The following is a 16,009-nucleotide window of genomic DNA, read 5'->3' as shown; positions in this document are numbered from 1 at the left end:
CTTGAGGAATCTGGCAGATGACAAGTGTCACATTTTAGCTTGTTCATTTTGATTTTAATTGCTAGGCTGCCTAACCAGCTTAAAACATTGATGGCCAGCAGATTCATGTTCAGTAGGGGTACCCATTTTTCCCGATTTCGGAAATTTGTGGGTGGGGGTGGTTTTTCCCATTATTTCGCGGCTTGTGATTTCAATGATGCCAAAAATATTAAAATCAAAGGTGGTTTAGGGGTCGCGAATTGAGATTGAAATTTGCGTATTTACCTAGAAATATGCCTATTTGACGCTGATAATAAATCGCACTAAAGGCAAAGTTTTTGTTTTGAAAGTCGGGTAGAGGGGTCATTGAGCGCTCATTTCCTCATCCAGATCGATGTGCTCCATCACGTGGTTCCGGTTAAATGCTTTACTAGCGATCATTACGATGTCGATATTGTAACATTTGGTGAAAAGCGCCGGGAATCCCGGCGACCAACAACAGGAGCAAAACATCCCGGCCCGGGATGTTTTGCCCCTGTTCTTGGTATCATTCTGGTCAGCGTGTAATCATTTTTGAAATTTTCTGCCTCTTGAAGGTCATGAGTTGTAATGGTGACCTTTGATGACCTGTGAGGTCAAATTAAGATGTGACCTTTCAGTTGCCACGTCTCTGTTCATGACAGGCTATTTGTGTCCATACAATTAAAGTTTGTGCAAATGAGCTCAGGATACATCTCACAGATCATGGCTTCGAATGGATTTCAAATCATGTAATTAAAAAACGATCGAACCATTTTGACCGTATGCTTCCACAAGAAACTCCGACCTGATCGCTCACGGCTACGATGTAATACACCTATGAGACAGGGTAGGATAAATCTGGGTGTTCTACCCAAAAATATCAACTTCTAATCCGAAAACAAACTCGAAAGCGGCGATTCTTTCCATGCCCACCAATCATATACTATTCCATTTCTTCAGTGGGGACAGATACACACCGTTCTTGTGTAAGAGTTTCCGATACAACTGCAGATCATTTACGAGTTCATATTCGACCACAGGCGACTAGCCATGCGCTGATACGTGCAAGGTTGATATGTGACGAAGACCTTTCACAGCTTCTTGCACAGATCACTTGTGATCTCAGGTACCTAGTTGGCGTCTGAGTTTGAAGAAACTAATGTAGCAGGAGATTTTCATCCTGCATGGGCCGTATGGTGGTACCAGGACGCATCATATGAGGGAGTGTGCGTGCAGAGACTGAAGACGAGGAGAACCAGGTCCGCCACCTAAGGTCCATGGCCCACCCACTGTGTCGGCCCCCAGGCAATGCCAGGAGTCAGTAAACGGTTCTACCTCGGAGTTGGCTGAGCCGTCTAGACTTTGGCACCTTCCTAATTTCCAGCTTTAGGCAATGACATCTTCATCTTCATCTTCATCTTCGTTTTGCTTCTGTATATCTATACCGAGATAAAAACAGCACTAAGCTATGCCGGTATGCATGAATGATGACCTTTGCCAATTTGCTAGCCGACCTCCCCGAGTCCCGGAGTTGCAGAGACGGTTGACGGATGAGGGAGACGGATGGCATTCGTCGACTTCAGTTCAACATCAGCTGAGGGTTTGGACTGAGCCTATAGAGTGCAGTGTAAGGTCCGTTATCGTGAAAGGATACTGCTGGCAGCGGCCGTCACCAGGCACTGGTTCCATGACATGCTATCTGCACCCGTCTCAAGTCATCAGCTGGTATAGAAGTGACACATGCCCAGAATTGGAGTCACGAGCAGTCGTGCACGCGTTCGGCCAGGCCAGTGCTGTCCGTCATAAGCAAAATTGCAAACATATTTCTTTCATAATGGGGCGAGGATGGAGTTTCGGTGTTACTGTCCTGTGATGTTCTTGGCCAGCTTCCTTTCCATATGCTCAAACGCACATGCTGTGTGCGGGTTTGGGTGTTTGTGGGGGAGGGGCAAAGCTAAACTCATACAGCAGCCACCCGACGGTGGTGTAAAGCTTGCGCCCCTCCCTCATCCGTCTCTGCAACTCCGGGACTCGGGGAGGTCGGCTAGCGAATTGGCAAAGGTTATCATTCATGCATACCGGCATAGCTTAGTGCTGTTTTTATCTCGGTATAGATATACAGAAGCAATTGATAACTTCTTTATCTACTTCATGCCATATTTCCGTTAAAATACGGCATGCGAGTTATATGGTTATACCGTAACGGTTTTTAATGCCCCTTCCACCCAAATTGTATCGATAGGTCAATGTTCATGTCCTGAGGATTGCTCATTTCCTTTGCTGAATGAGACGACTCATTGAAAATTAGGTGGTTCCAATGAGAAAGCCTCGATCGCTGATTTTAGCCCCCTGACTACATAGCCATTCGTTCTAAGAGTTGCGGTCTTGTGTAGGTGCTAATGACGGTCTAAGCCAGAGTGAGTGTAAATGAGCATATGCTGTTCATTGACCAAAATGATATTTTTGGTGCTCTCTTTTACCGCTGCACGTCGAATATACCTACAGGCTACAACTAAAGCAATGTTGCACGGTGTCTAACAGCCATTAATACCACTGGAACACGTTGGCTTTGCATATTTATAGTCGTTCAAATGAAGTCATTTTTCCACTAAAATTAAAACTCCAATGCAAGCTTGCGACCCATAAAAGTGATCTAATATCGTTACTTCTGTCACTGCTATAGATCCAGAACAGAGCAAATAATGATAGAATCGACCCCGACCTGTTGGCATGGTAACCTTGTCCCAACATAAAATAATGGTAATTTGGTCGATTTTCTGCTAAAATTGACATGTTCATTTTGAATTCGTGACCCCCCAAAATCGTTTGCCTTCGTTATTTTTGGCACAGATGGAATCAGAATAGACCAAATAATGGGAAAATTGACCCCAACTTGTTGGCATGGTAACCTTGTTCCAAAATTAAATAGTATTAATTTGGCCGATTTTTCGCTAAAATTGGCATTTTCAATTTGAATTCGCGACCCCTAGAAATGGTTTGATTTCGGTATTTTTGGCACAGATGGAATCAGAATAGACCAAATAATGGGAAAATCAACCCCCACCTAAAATTTGAAAAATTGACCCAAAAATGGGTACCCCTAATGTTCAGCTTCACACCCTGTTGCTCACTAGCAGATCCAGGTGACATTTGCCCAAATGCCCCATGTAACATTTGAATTGATTAAAATTAAAGTTTTGAAGAATAAAAAGAAAACTTAACTTTTAATAAGAAATTTTTGTTAAAAACTGCACATAGTGTATGAGGAATCAAAGTCCAAGTAGGTTAAATGAATTTGAAGATTTTTTGGGTACCTATGCCCCCAGAGAGTGATATGATGGCTTTACAGTATATAGAGAACTTCCCAGAACTGGATGGATCTGAATGGCCTTTCTGTTCAGATTCTGCCAGGCCCAAGCTGCAAAGCGGGGCATGTGCATGCCCAAGGTGTGCCCAGCTTGATGGGAGTGAACGCCTGGCAAGTAGGCTGTAGTGTAGGAGTGCACACCTGTCACCTGTGTCCACAATTTGCACGCCTGGCACGCAGCATTTCAAATTCAAGATTACACGCCCCACAGTCCACACTGCACATGCCACACAACATTGCTGCTATGATGAGCTACCTTCCATCATTCACACTGCTGTCATTTGATAATGGTACCTACTTTAAATTCTACTTTTACAACTTCCTTCAGAAATACTCGACAAGCACTGACGATCATAACATGTTAACAGCATGAAAATTAGTTACCATCGAATTATTACGTAACTTTACTTACCTTGGCTTTCAAAAGAAGTCGACAAACTCGTCAACTCGTCTGGAACTGGATTGCAATTGGGATCGTCGGGCTGTCTCAGTCTCAGTCTAAATCCGCCACGCAACCTCTTCGATGTGAACTGTTAACACTGTGAGGTGACTGTGAGGATCAAAGAGCGATCGACCGCGATCGACAAGATGCTCTGCGCTTCCGCTTGACGGCGCACGTGATGTGACACGATTTGGATTTGGGATTTGATTGGATTTGATTGGATTTGTCGCCCCAGGATTTGTCTGCTGCGCAAGTCCAAGCTTAAAACGATGCAATATAATAAAACGACCATTTTGTTGGCATTGGTTGCCCTTTTTTACTTTTACAAAATGTCTTTAAAACAAATCCATATTGAAATCAACAAATTTGTTAGGAAGATTACTTCACAAAATGATAATAAGCTAACATTTTATTTCGAAAGAGCATGTGAGCTTCATTCTTCAGAGCACATTACTTAGCAGTGTTTTAACAAATTGCGCCGTTTTAGACTCTTCCGCGCCAGAAATTATCGGCACCTTGATCTGGCGACGGGAAGTTTATTTGAATGGATTTTATATTTTGAAATCTTCCACGTGGTTTAGAAAGATTTTACCGATTTTACTGCAGCTTTAAATCAAAGGTAGGCACTGATTTTTCACTATGTCAGCGTCTAAAAATTTTGATCTTGACGATATGCACTTGTGACTACATGGCTAATGGCTGTCAAATGAAATGGCTGGAAGAGCGTCCCACCCAGTCTAGCTGCTAGCACCCTGGAACGCTCTGTCTGGTTGATATAGCATTGATCGGTAGATGTTCTAATGTTATATTAAAGTGGCTTAATTTTGCCAGAAATAGGCACTTATTTCCGGCCCATACCACGCTGAAATTTCAGCGCAAAATTGCTTGCGCCGAATTTTGGCGCAAGAAATTCGGCGCAAGAGGGCCTCACAGTCACAGGCGTCCAGCGTAGTGTATGGATGTTTTCCAGTCTGGATGGTCCATTGACATGTCTGGCGTAACAGTTTGATTGTGCCGTAATTCTGGCTCAGCATCCAGCGTAACTCAGCGCACCAAGCTATCTGCACAAGAATTTTTTATAAATTTAGCTCAAATATTTGAATGGACAGATTGACAGAGCCGTAGCCCACGCTAAGCAGAGCTTGTTGCATAGGCCTCGACCCCCACCATCCAGGGCATATTTTAAGGATTTTTCACTGCGTCCCAAAGGTGGCATAGGGCACACGCTTTGATCGGAAAGGGCACATTGCAAGCGAAATAGTATATAATGCAAGTGAGATAATGTACATACAGATACATTGTGTAGTGTGCTGGTGGAGGGGCACTGCAAGCGGGATATTGGGAGCGGGCTGTGATTGCTTTTGGCCAGTCTCGAAATTCGCCCAGTCGTAGTGCGTTCTTTATCCGCATTCAAAGGGCGGACCGGCGATTTAATGACATTTACATTGTTGTTAGTCACTCGTTTTCCTGAACGGCGTTGGGCGTGTTTGACCTCCCTTGACGCACCAAATTGTACCTATGCTTAGAGAATAAAAATGAATATGCACATGATTAAAATGTGATACATACCTACGTCTCTTCATGCGTTTTTCACCCTTATCAATCGATTCAAAATAGAAGTTGACGTGTGAAACATTGCCAATTTGCATTGAAGATACTATGTGTTTGAAAAAATTAGATGACGTAAGGTCAAACAGTTTACAGTACCCAAGTTGTGACAAGAAATCATCGGATTTTAAAGCTACATAAAAAATCCATCATAGATTAATGCTTTGGATGAACGGATGCTTTGGATGCTTCGGATTTCGCTTCCTTACTGCCTATCACGTAATATAACCCAAACTTTTCCCAATGGAAGTTCCTTTGTTTAATTATTATGCCCAGAAATGTGTCGATTTTGTGCCATTTCCGGGCGCTTTGGGGGGGGGGGGGAGCATGGCCCCGTGGCCCCCTCTATATCCTCCTATGGCCAGACGGCCATGACGGCCCTGATCTGACCGTATGCCATCAAATGTCAAACTTCGCAATGATGCGATATTTTTTTTCGGAAAACGTGCCGGTGTCTCAAAAACTATGATAGCTAGGAGGGCGCAATCGATAGGAGAAAAGCAATCGATATATCTTGAACAGCTCTTTCGTCAATATTTCGTCAGAATTGAGTTCAGATCAACGGTTAAGGCTCCATAGCCAAAAACGGGTAAAATTACAATTTTTGTCAATATAGGTTTCATGAAAAGCTTTTAAACTAAAAAAAGGTAGAGAATTTTCGTTTGCACGATCGTTCTTCTCTCATTTTTACCTCGAAATGTCAAGGTCAGAACTTGACCTCACATTAAGGTCATTTCGTGACCAAGATAGATCATGTCGCATATCAGTCGATGCGTTTCGATGAGGTACCTCAAAACAATGATACAATCCACTGTGCATGCAAAAGCCCTGTAGGGCCGGATTTTGGGCCAGACTCCGGGCCTGCGGGCTCCAACTTGACATCTCTAAACAGGACTTTAGGGAAGGGCAGGACACAGAGTCTGAGCCCTAAGGACAGGGCAGGCTCAGGCCATGAAGCTAAGATAAGACGGATACTTGAGGGCTGGGTAGGATGCAGGGTCCGAGGGCAAGGCAAGGCGCGGGTCTGAGGCTATCATTACACAAGGCCGGAGAGCAGTGTAAGACACAGGGCCTTAGAACACCTGATGATCAACACACCTGGTGGCAGGGCAACACGCAGGATCTCAGAGCAGGGCAAGAAATAGTACCTAAAGCCAAGGTAGAGCAAGACATAAGACACAGGTATGGCACAAGGCCCGAAACACCGCCCACGTCTTGTCATACCTTCGGGCCCCGAAGGTATGACAAGACGTGGGCGGTGTTTCACGGACGCTGCTATCAAATTCCGCGAGCTGACGTCATACTTGTGGTAGTGTTTGAGCAATGGGCCTGTTGATGTCTCCATGGAAACCCAATTTGACACGTGTAATAGCAGCGTGCTGCTATCACCGGTGAAACAGGGCCAGGGTATGGGGCCTGAGGGCAGTGCAAGGCTCAGGGCATGAAGGCAGAACAAAGCACGGGTTCTGAGGACAGGTAAGGGCACGGGGCATGAGGACGGGAAACGGCACGGGACCTGAGGGCGGGAGACACCACAGGGCCTGATGACAGGGCAGGGCACAGCGCCTGAGAGCGGGCATGGGACACGAGACCTTAGGGCAATGCAGAATACAGGGCTTGAGGGCAGAGTAGGAGACAGGGTCTCATGGCATGGGACGGCACAAGGCCTGACGACAGGGCAGAGCACAGCAACTTAGGGCGAGGCAGGGCACGGGCCTGAGGGCGATATAACGCATAAGGCTTAATGGCAGAATAGGGCACAGGGTCTAAGGGCAGGGCAATGCACATGAGGCCTGGAAGCAGAACATGACAGGACAGGGCCTGAGGCAGGGCAAGGCATTAGGCTCGAGGATGGGCGCGGGGCCGGGGCATGAGGACATGGGAAGGCACAAGGCCTGATGGCAGGGCAGGGCACAGTACCTGAAGACAAGGCAGCGGCACGGGGTCTGATGGCAGGACGTGTCACAAGGCTTGAGGGCAGAGAAGGGCAGGGGCCCCAAACTAGGGTAGGGCAGGGCACGGGGCCAAAAGACGGGAAGGCAGCGCATCAAATTTCCAGGCAGAATATATAAAGTATCGTGTTTGAGGGCAGGGCAGAGCGGGGCACAGGGCCTGAATGCAGAGCAGGGCACAGGGCCTGAAGAAAGGACAGGGCAAGGTACAAGACCTAAGGACAGGGCACTGGGCAGGGCACATATCTTAGGGGTATAGTAGGGAAGAACATAATAAGGTGTATGACCAAGGGTAGGGCAGGGCACAAGGACTGGAGAGGGCATGTATGTGCTTAGGTACATAGTAAATCAGGGCACAAAGCAATCGGAAAGCCAACATCTTTTACACAGTAAAAGACCGAGGCATATTACTTATTTTTGCTCGCACTTTTCGGCTGAAACCGTGGCATTTCAGTGTGGGACGCAGTGGTCCAAATTTCGCGAGGGCTACGTCCCAAAGGCAGGGGGCTGCGTCCCAAAATGGGACGCAGTCAGTATGTTAAAATATGCCCTGCCACCATCTGATCGCGCAATTCCGGGTAATGGGAGAATTTAGATGCCAAAGTTAACCCACTAATGCCGGAATTTTTATTTTTTGATTATTTAGTTGTCCTTAACAAATGTTAGCCACACGGGTCCCAGTAAGAAAACTGCAAGCTTAAAAAAATTGTTCCATCGGTTCTCAAGTTATAAGTATGGGTCATAAATGACTCAACCGGCATTGGCATAGTCACAAATAAGGAGTTATCACGAAAACCGATTTAGCTAGATACCTTATTGTGTATGCTGTATAGCGGTCTCAGCCAAACAATATTAAGAGGCACTGCATTGCAATGCTTTGCAACGTCTCATTGACGAGGCCGTTGGTGCCGCTGGCAGGCCTGTGGTGCCCCTGTTAGGCCTCTGGTGCTCCAGAGGGGACACCATAGGCCTGACGGGCCTGTGGTGTCCCTGGAAGGACTGTGGTGCCCCTGGGCCCTGACAAGCCTGAGGTGCCCCTGACAGACTTGTGGAGCCCCTGACAGGTCTGTGGTGCCATTGCTAGGTTTGTGGTGCCCCTGGCAGGCCTGTGGTGCCCCTGGCGGGCCTGTGGTGCTCCTGCTATGCCGCTGGTGCCCCTGGGTCCTGACAGGACTGTGGTGCCCCTGACAAGCCTGAAGTGCTCCCGACAGGCCCGTGGAGCCCTTTACAAGCCCAAGGTGCACGTGCGAGGCTGGAGGTGCCCCTGTGAGGTCGATGGTGCCCCTGGCAGGCCTCTGGCTGGTGCCCCTGGCAGGTCTGTGGTGCCCCCTGACAAACTTGTGGTGCTCTTGCTAGGCCGATGGTGCTCCTGCAGGCCTGTGGTGCCCCTAACAAGCCTGTGGTACCCCTGACAGGCCCGTGGTGCCCCTCGGCCGGCCGAGTCGCCGGCCCGCCCCGCGTCACGGCCCCGGACAACCGGTCCGCTCATGATATCCCAACATCGCAACACTAGGCCTGTGGTGCCCCTGATAGGTCGGTGGTGCCCACGGGTGCCAGGGGAGGTCATGAGTGACCCATATGACCCCCCCCCCCCCTTCCTTTGGATCCGCCACTGTGATCTGATCACAACCCCCAGAAATAAATAATCGTATAGGTAATCATCAATTGCTTCCCTTGTATTCAACATACGAGAAAATTGACAACACTATTGCCGGCTGGGTCATTTATGACCCAAGGACATTTATCGAGGAAAAAAGTTATCCGATGGCGACAAGAAGGGCAAAAATATACATCATGTCTTTTTCAGACAAATTTAGATGCCAGGTGGACGATCATTCAATAGATAGTAAAGTGCAAACATAACATAATATTACTTTTTGGGACGGCGCGCCATTGCCAGTGACCGGCGGCTGTGCAGTCCCGTCGTCTTTGGCTCCAGAAACCTCAGTGGACGAGCGCACACGAGTTTTATGCGGCTCCGACGCTCGTCGCTGAACTCACAAATCCAACTAAACACACGCACAAGTTCCTCAAAGTGCCACTTGCCTCCATTTAGAAGAAATGTTAAGATGTTGCTTTTGGGTCATATATGACCCAATCGGCATTAATGGGTTGTCGGTAATGGGCATTAATGGGTTGTCGGTAGCCAGCCACCGTTTCCTTTATTAAACTCTGGTGTTCGTCGTCCTTGCAAAACATGTGGGTGCTCCCTTACATTTCTGGGAAAGGGTCTTACAAAACTCAAAAGTGCTATTTTTCATATACAGCATCAAATTTCTGAATGAATTAGCGGAAGCTGCTCCACCAGGGAAAGTCACTACCTTTTATCAGTAACTGTGACTGTCCTGTCCTTCAGTGATGCACCAAGAAGTACTTGTTAGTTCTCTTCACTTAGTGACCAACCAGATTAAATAGGCACTTCTCTGTATCTGTTCATTGTGTTCCCGTCCCCCGTACAACGATCGACCTATCTCTATTCCTTGGCCTTTGCTTACCTCTGCTGTTTGCCTGTCCTCAGTGACCAGCCATGAATAGCATGCTGCCATCGCCGGGGTAAGGTATCCCCAGTATCGGCATTCATGTATAACAATGTACCTGTCTCCGTTCATCTGCTATAACTATCGCTTCTGTTATCTGCCGTCAGTGACCAGTCATGGACAACATGTTGCCGTCGCCGGGGTACAGTATCCCCAGTATCGGCACTCCACTCCACCAGCCAGACGATGACATGCAGATCCTACCACAGGCGTTACAGCAGCAACAGCAACAGGTGCAGGATGGTAGTGTGGTAGGATCCAGGCTATTAAATATATGCAGTAGAAGCTAAAACATAATAATGCCAGTAAGTAATACATGGGTTGCAATGGTTAATGGTGGGGCGTTCTCTCTTCAGCGCAGCCGCCTTTATGCCGCTTATTTCTGAATTAATATATGAAAATAGAAATATGAGGCGCAAAAACAACGTCTCACATTGATTTTGTTCCTTATCGCATGTCTCGTTAGCTTACAATTGCTGTCCCACTGTTGGTCTTAACTTTATTACCTTCTATTCGTCCTCGTTGAACCACGCTGTTCTGACATCCCTCCCCGCTACCCTCTGCCCGTCCCTCCCGCAGCAGCAGCAGCAGCAACAGCAGAGCCAGCAGCAGCAGCAGGGGCCGCAGCAGTCGCAGCAGCCGACGCCCACGGGGCTGGGTAACTTCACGCCGCACAGCCTGCTGCAGCCGCAGACGCCGATGATGTCTCCCTCGCTGCACCAGCTGCACGGCACGACGCCTTCGCACGGCGGCCACTCGAGCCACTTTAACCCGGCCACGCCGGGGCCCATGACGCCGCTCAACCCGGCCTCCAACGACCCGGGCATCGTGCCCCAGCTGCAGTGAGTGGGGAGTGTGTGTGTGGGGGGGGGGAGGGGGGAGGGGACTGTGGGGCGTAACGACCCGGGCATTGGAGCTGCGGCTGAGGCATCGTCCCCCAGCTGCAGTAAGTCAGGTGGGGGAGTGTTGGGCGTAACGACCCGGGCATCGTGCACCAGCTGCAGTGAGTCGGGAGCAACGACACGGGGAGTGTGAGACGTGCCCCAGGCTGTAAGTTACAGTGGGTCGGGTGGGGCCGGGGGTCTGTGAGGTGGGGGGGGGGGGGGGGCGTAACGGCCCGGGCATCTTGCCCCAACTGCAGTGAGTCGGTGGGGGAGGGGGTAACGACCTGGGCGTCTTGCCCAGCTGCAGTGAGTCGGTGGGGGAGGGGGTAACGACCTGGGCATCTTGCCCCAGCTGCAGCGACTCGGGCGATGCGTGACGACCCGGGCAGCGGAACTGTGGGATGTGAATTGTTACGTTACGGGGAGCCACGTGGGATGTAAAACATGGGGAGAAGAATTTACTCAACCACATATCGACCCTTAGAATATAAGAATTTCGACTTCGTCAGTAGCGTAGCGGCTTGAATTTTCGTGGGTCAATTGTCTTGTGTCTGCCAATCTTATGCCTGTGCATGTGTACTATGTGTGTCCCGTTTCTATCATGCTCTTCAATCTTACCACGTTACGTCCAAATTGCTTGTGTCACACATAAGTTGTCTGATCTGAGCCTTCACTGTCGTCAGGAACATCGTCTCCACCATTAACATGCTGTGCAAGCTGGACCTGCGCAAGATCGCCATGCAGGCGCGAAACGCCGAGTACAACCCGAAGCGGTTCGCCGCCGTTATTATGCGTATCCGAGAGCCCCGCACCACTGCGCTGATATTCAGCTCGGGGAAAATGGTGTGCACAGGGGCCAAGAGCGAGGATGACAGTCGACTGGCCGCCAGGAAATACGCGCGCATCATCCAGAAACTGGGCTTCGACGTGAGTCAGGGGGATGAGATAAGACGGGGTACTGGGGAGCTGAGCGAGGATTCAGGAATAGGGGCGTGGTAGTGAGGGTGCTGGGAATGTAAATGGGGCTGAGACCCCGGTAGTGCGGATGGGTGGCCGGGGAGTGGTTTTGCTTCGATGGATTAGAGGACTGTTGATACTAAAAATGTATTCCTTTTTTGGCAATCTATTAAATTTAGCGGTTTGGTGCGGTCCTCAATGGTATTTTATGATGATGAAAACCAGGGGTGCGGGGCCGGAGCCGCCGGAGCCGGCACATTTTGCCCGGAGCCGGAGCCGGAGCCGGAGCCGCCATGACATTTCACCCGGAGCCGGAGCCGATTTTTTCTTCTCCGGAGCCGGAGCCGTCTGAAATTTTTACGGCTCCGCATCGGCCCTGATGAAAACTAGCTATGCTGTTTGCGGCCCTTTAGCTTAAGTTGGCATTATTCGTCAGTTTATTTTATTTATCCACTAGCATGCCGAAGCGCCCTGTGTTTCTACCTCATTGTGATTTGTGTGTCGTTCTCCAGGCCAAGTTCGCCGACTTCAAGGTGCAGAACATGGTGGGCAGCTGCGACGTCAAGTTCCCGATCCGGTTGGAAGGTCTGGTGCTCACACACAACCAGTTCAGCAGGTGCGTACATAAATGGTGACGTAGTTCATGCGGTCTGTCTGTAGGTGGCGCATTTGCTGCTCTGTGTGACGTGGTAGCGGATAAAGCTTTTTAACACTAGACATTGCTGGCATGGTATTTTTGCCATTCTTCATATCATATGTTATTCTACAGTTTATCAGCAACGTGCATTTTTTGAACTCGGTTGAGATAGAGTTACGTTGTTAAATTTTTAACGATAATTATTTTTGCATCATTATGATTAGCAACAGTGAAATATTTTTCCGGCATATACTGGTCACTGGAATGCTTAAATTAAGCCGCATCACTTAAGAATTAAATCAGGACTTCAATTAATTATGCAGATGCCGTCAATTTTGCCGTAATAGTAACGCCGACATACTCATCTCTATTTATTTGCGTTATTTTACGTCGGCATCTCTGTAATGTCTTACTCCGGTAGACAGGGTAGACAGACCTAGCTTCATGTGAAACGTAATGCACTTGTGCAGGTGCATGTAGGTGGCAAAACTGTAACTGACTCAGCTGAAGCGCTCAGATAAGTGGCGATATCTCTGTGGCTGCCCATTTTCGGCCGACTGAGATATCTGGGCGGCAGTGCGCGGCTGCGGCCTTGGCCGGGTCGGAGGCTGACATCCGTCGTCGCCATAACAGACTGTATCTGTCTGCCGTACTTTGGTCAGAGATAGTGTGTGATAGGGCTTTAAAGGCCGCTGTGAGAGACAAGCCAGTGAGCCGACAATCTGCTGACGTTGACTTCAGGGTCCGTCGAAGGAGCGAACCTCTTGCCCCGATTATGCGTTGCGTCATTTGGATAACAGGGCTCAACTCAGGGAATGGATTGAATGGACTCGCGTGAATGGATTTGACATTTATTCCGGGATGTTATGTTACATGAGATAATGAAAGTTTATGTAATACATGATTTGAGGTTATATGCCTTCGCGGTTGATCCAGTTTATACATTTGATGGCAAATTTAATAACCCTCTTTGGTCGAGGAGCGGGCTGGTGTCTGACCCCTGCCTGACGGCTTTCTCGCGATTGATAGGAACGCGTTTTCAATAGAGAGCTAAAAATCACAGCTGACCTTCAATTCAAGCCGAATATTGACAACTACATTTTAAGGACAGGTTAGGTCACTGACCTATGACGTCACAGGTGAGATTCGTAGCATCGCAACGCCTTCGGTGCCAGATTATCTTTTGCGGGTAGATGAGACTTACTGGAAGGAGTACGTTTACGAGCATTCACAACTTATGATTGCTTTATCAGGGTCACAAGCTGATGTCAGTTCGCTCAGGTGACCTCGCCATTTCAATAAAGGAATTACGGAAGGTTATTTGGCGCCGGGATTGACCTAAAGTTATCTCAAGCACATTGCTTCGTGATTTCATACTTTCGGTCCTTGAAAGGTCCCTTGTAGGTGTTTTGTGTTTGTGTTTTCCATGATGAATTTTGTGTGACGTCATGCATAACGTCAATAAGGTCGCTTATTTGTCAGTTTTCGTCAAAACCCAAAGGGACTTAGCACTGCTAGTGTTCCGGGAAAATCACTAATAGACCCAGAAACTCCTGCCAAATCGAATGATACCTGAATGAATGAATGAATCGAATCAAATGATATCGACTGAATGCAATGTGACCCCTTGGACTATCTTAGTGACCTGGACTATTTTGACTTAACATTAACCTGACACCAATATCTTAAGTCGAACTTCCTCAAACGAAAAGTATATCATTCGATGCGCCTTAGCAAGACGAACACGATAGTGCCAAAGTCACAGCTCATTGACCATTTTTGGCAAAGTGTTGTTTTGCAAAATGTAATGGACCCCTACCATAGGGTCTTTAACACGACCCCAGGAGTCAAGCCCTCGTCCCGTAGGGCTATTGCGGGATCTTGTTCGTTATAGGGGACTTTGCCATACCCCTGCTATCTTCGGAATCACTTTGCTGATAATAAACATTACAATGGCCATTGACGGCCATCAGAAATCCCAAGGTAACCTCATTGACCTCATTGCTATCCCTGAGAGTGAGGTCACAGGTCAGTTTGAAGTGTTTTTGTTAACCTTTAGCAGTGGCAAATGTGGTATCCCGGCGATGAGACGTCTCCTTAGCACTCTTATCGATAGACAAGCATTGTCTCAACGATGCATACTTCTATACCAGCTGCCCTCTGCAGGTAGCGGCCCCTCCAACAGGCCAAGTCATTCTGATTGCTCCCCCAGTCCCGTTTTCTCTGCGACCATATAAGGTGGTCTGTGCCTTCAGCGCTTCTTACCTTTTATCTCCCACGTTTTCAGTTACGAGCCGGAGCTGTTCCCGGGCCTCATCTACCGAATGGTGCAGCCCAGGATCGTGCTACTCATCTTCGTCTCGGGGAAGGTGGTGCTAACAGGTAGGTCGATCGTCGTACCCCCGAAGACCCCAGGGGTGGGCGGTGGGACTTGGGCAAATGGGTGCGCCTTGCAGACAGCACTCAGCGGGTGTGTTATATGCGGGGATGAAGTAGGTGTATTGTGTCTGTGATAAACAATTTGTCGTCAGTTTAATGTTTGAATCGGTATTGCTTTTTATTGTAAGCAATCCGTCTAAATTTTGGGTGGAATTGATATGTTTTGCTCAGGTGTTGAACTTTCGAAAAGGTAGGACATGGAGTACAGGGTTTGATCTTACTCAAGCTTTAGAGCTTTCTTTTGACTAAGTTTCTGACTTCTGAAATGTAGTGTCGTTCCCGTCTCACCGACCACTAACCAGCTCTGCCCTCGCAGGAGATTCTCCCACTGTCGATTGACCCACTCCACCGCCGTCCTGCAGGTGCCAAGGTGCGTCAGCAGATCTACGACGCCTTCGACAACATCTACCCCATCTTACGGAGCTACAAGAAGCAGTAGCGGCCGGCGCGGACCGGTACCGCGGCCCGCCGTCCCGCTGCCAGGCGGCCAGCCTTCGGAGCGGGCGGCATGGCGGCGGTGCGGCCCGGTCTCGTTCGGCCAGAGTGTTCCAATCGACTGTGTGTTTCTATTGTATTTGTGCTCGCCGGCGCCACTGGGATGGCCCAAGTGTCACGTGACGTCCTGCGCAGTGTCCACCGTTACTGTGGGAGAGCCCGGAGTCAGGTCACGTGGGGATGGTCAAGATGTTATGTTTTTGATAAGCGGCTTTGTAAGTTGTCTGTCAGTTCAGGGCTGCGTATGGGGGTTGTCAGGTGAGGGCTGCCTGTTGAAAGCGCTACAGCGCCTCCTGGGAAAGGGAGCAGTCGTGGTGGTGGTCCCACCCAGCGCAATCGCTCCACTCACCGGGCCTTGAAAGTGACTACTTACCTCGCAGGCCACCCTGACAGTGTATAAAACATTATCGTGTCCGTGTACATAGGCGATCCTTTCGCCGGAAGGTCGTTTGACTGAATGTCTAAAACTGAATTTCGATATGTTTCGTTGTGCCCTGTTAAGCCTGGGATTGAGGTGCGACGCTTGTGTGGGTATGAAGCTGAACATGGAAAACAATGGTGGCGGGTCTCACAAGATGTCCTATTTTATTAGTTTCACAATTCAGTCTGTCCAGCACACGCCATCATCGGCCAATCAACGATTCTTTGATATTGTTCTTGGTTAGAATACAGTCACACGTGTCATTTGAAA

At 48.7% G+C, this 16,009-nt stretch overlaps 2 protein-coding genes across 6 annotated transcripts in view; one reads left to right on the top strand and one right to left on the bottom strand.

The window, feature by feature from the left end:
* LOC122370622 (polyphosphoinositide phosphatase-like) overlaps positions 1-4,223 on the bottom strand; it is a 21,377-nt gene extending 17,154 nt beyond the window's left edge. The window contains exon 1 of one of the 3 annotated variants that reach the window (XR_006254587.1): positions 3,780-4,223. The gene's annotated coding sequence lies outside the window, so the exon portion shown is untranslated. The remainder of the gene's footprint in view (positions 1-3,779) is intronic. The other 2 variants (XR_006254586.1, XM_043346366.1) reach the window with 2 other exon arrangements.
* On the top strand, positions 3,774-16,009 carry LOC122370623 (TATA-box-binding protein-like). 3 transcript variants are annotated; one of them, XM_043346368.1, is made up of 7 exons: positions 3,774-3,908; positions 10,014-10,139; positions 10,486-10,748; positions 11,474-11,717; positions 12,260-12,363; positions 14,672-14,766; positions 15,186-16,009. In XM_043346368.1, exons 2-7 carry the CDS (start codon positions 10,023-10,025, stop codon positions 15,260-15,262), a joined length of 900 nt encoding a protein of 299 aa, XP_043202303.1. In that variant the 5' UTR covers positions 3,774-3,908; positions 10,014-10,022; the 3' UTR covers positions 15,263-16,009. The 3 variants fall into 3 exon arrangements, with proteins under 3 accessions (XP_043202303.1, XP_043202302.1, XP_043202305.1); XM_043346367.1 differs by lacking the exon at positions 3,774-3,908 and adding an exon at positions 4,290-4,428; XM_043346370.1 differs by lacking the exon at positions 3,774-3,908 and adding an exon at positions 4,309-4,428 and having other exon boundaries at positions 10,489-10,748.

Source organism: Amphibalanus amphitrite, unplaced genomic scaffold (genome assembly GCF_019059575.1).
Source record: "Amphibalanus amphitrite isolate SeventyFive unplaced genomic scaffold, NRLGWU_Aamphi_draft 001151F_arrow, whole genome shotgun sequence".
Lineage (NCBI taxonomy): Eukaryota > Metazoa > Arthropoda > Thecostraca > Balanomorpha > Balanidae > Amphibalanus > Amphibalanus amphitrite.
The sequence above is the reverse complement of the archived record's forward strand: the minus strand, read 5'-3'. Positions and strand labels throughout refer to the sequence as shown.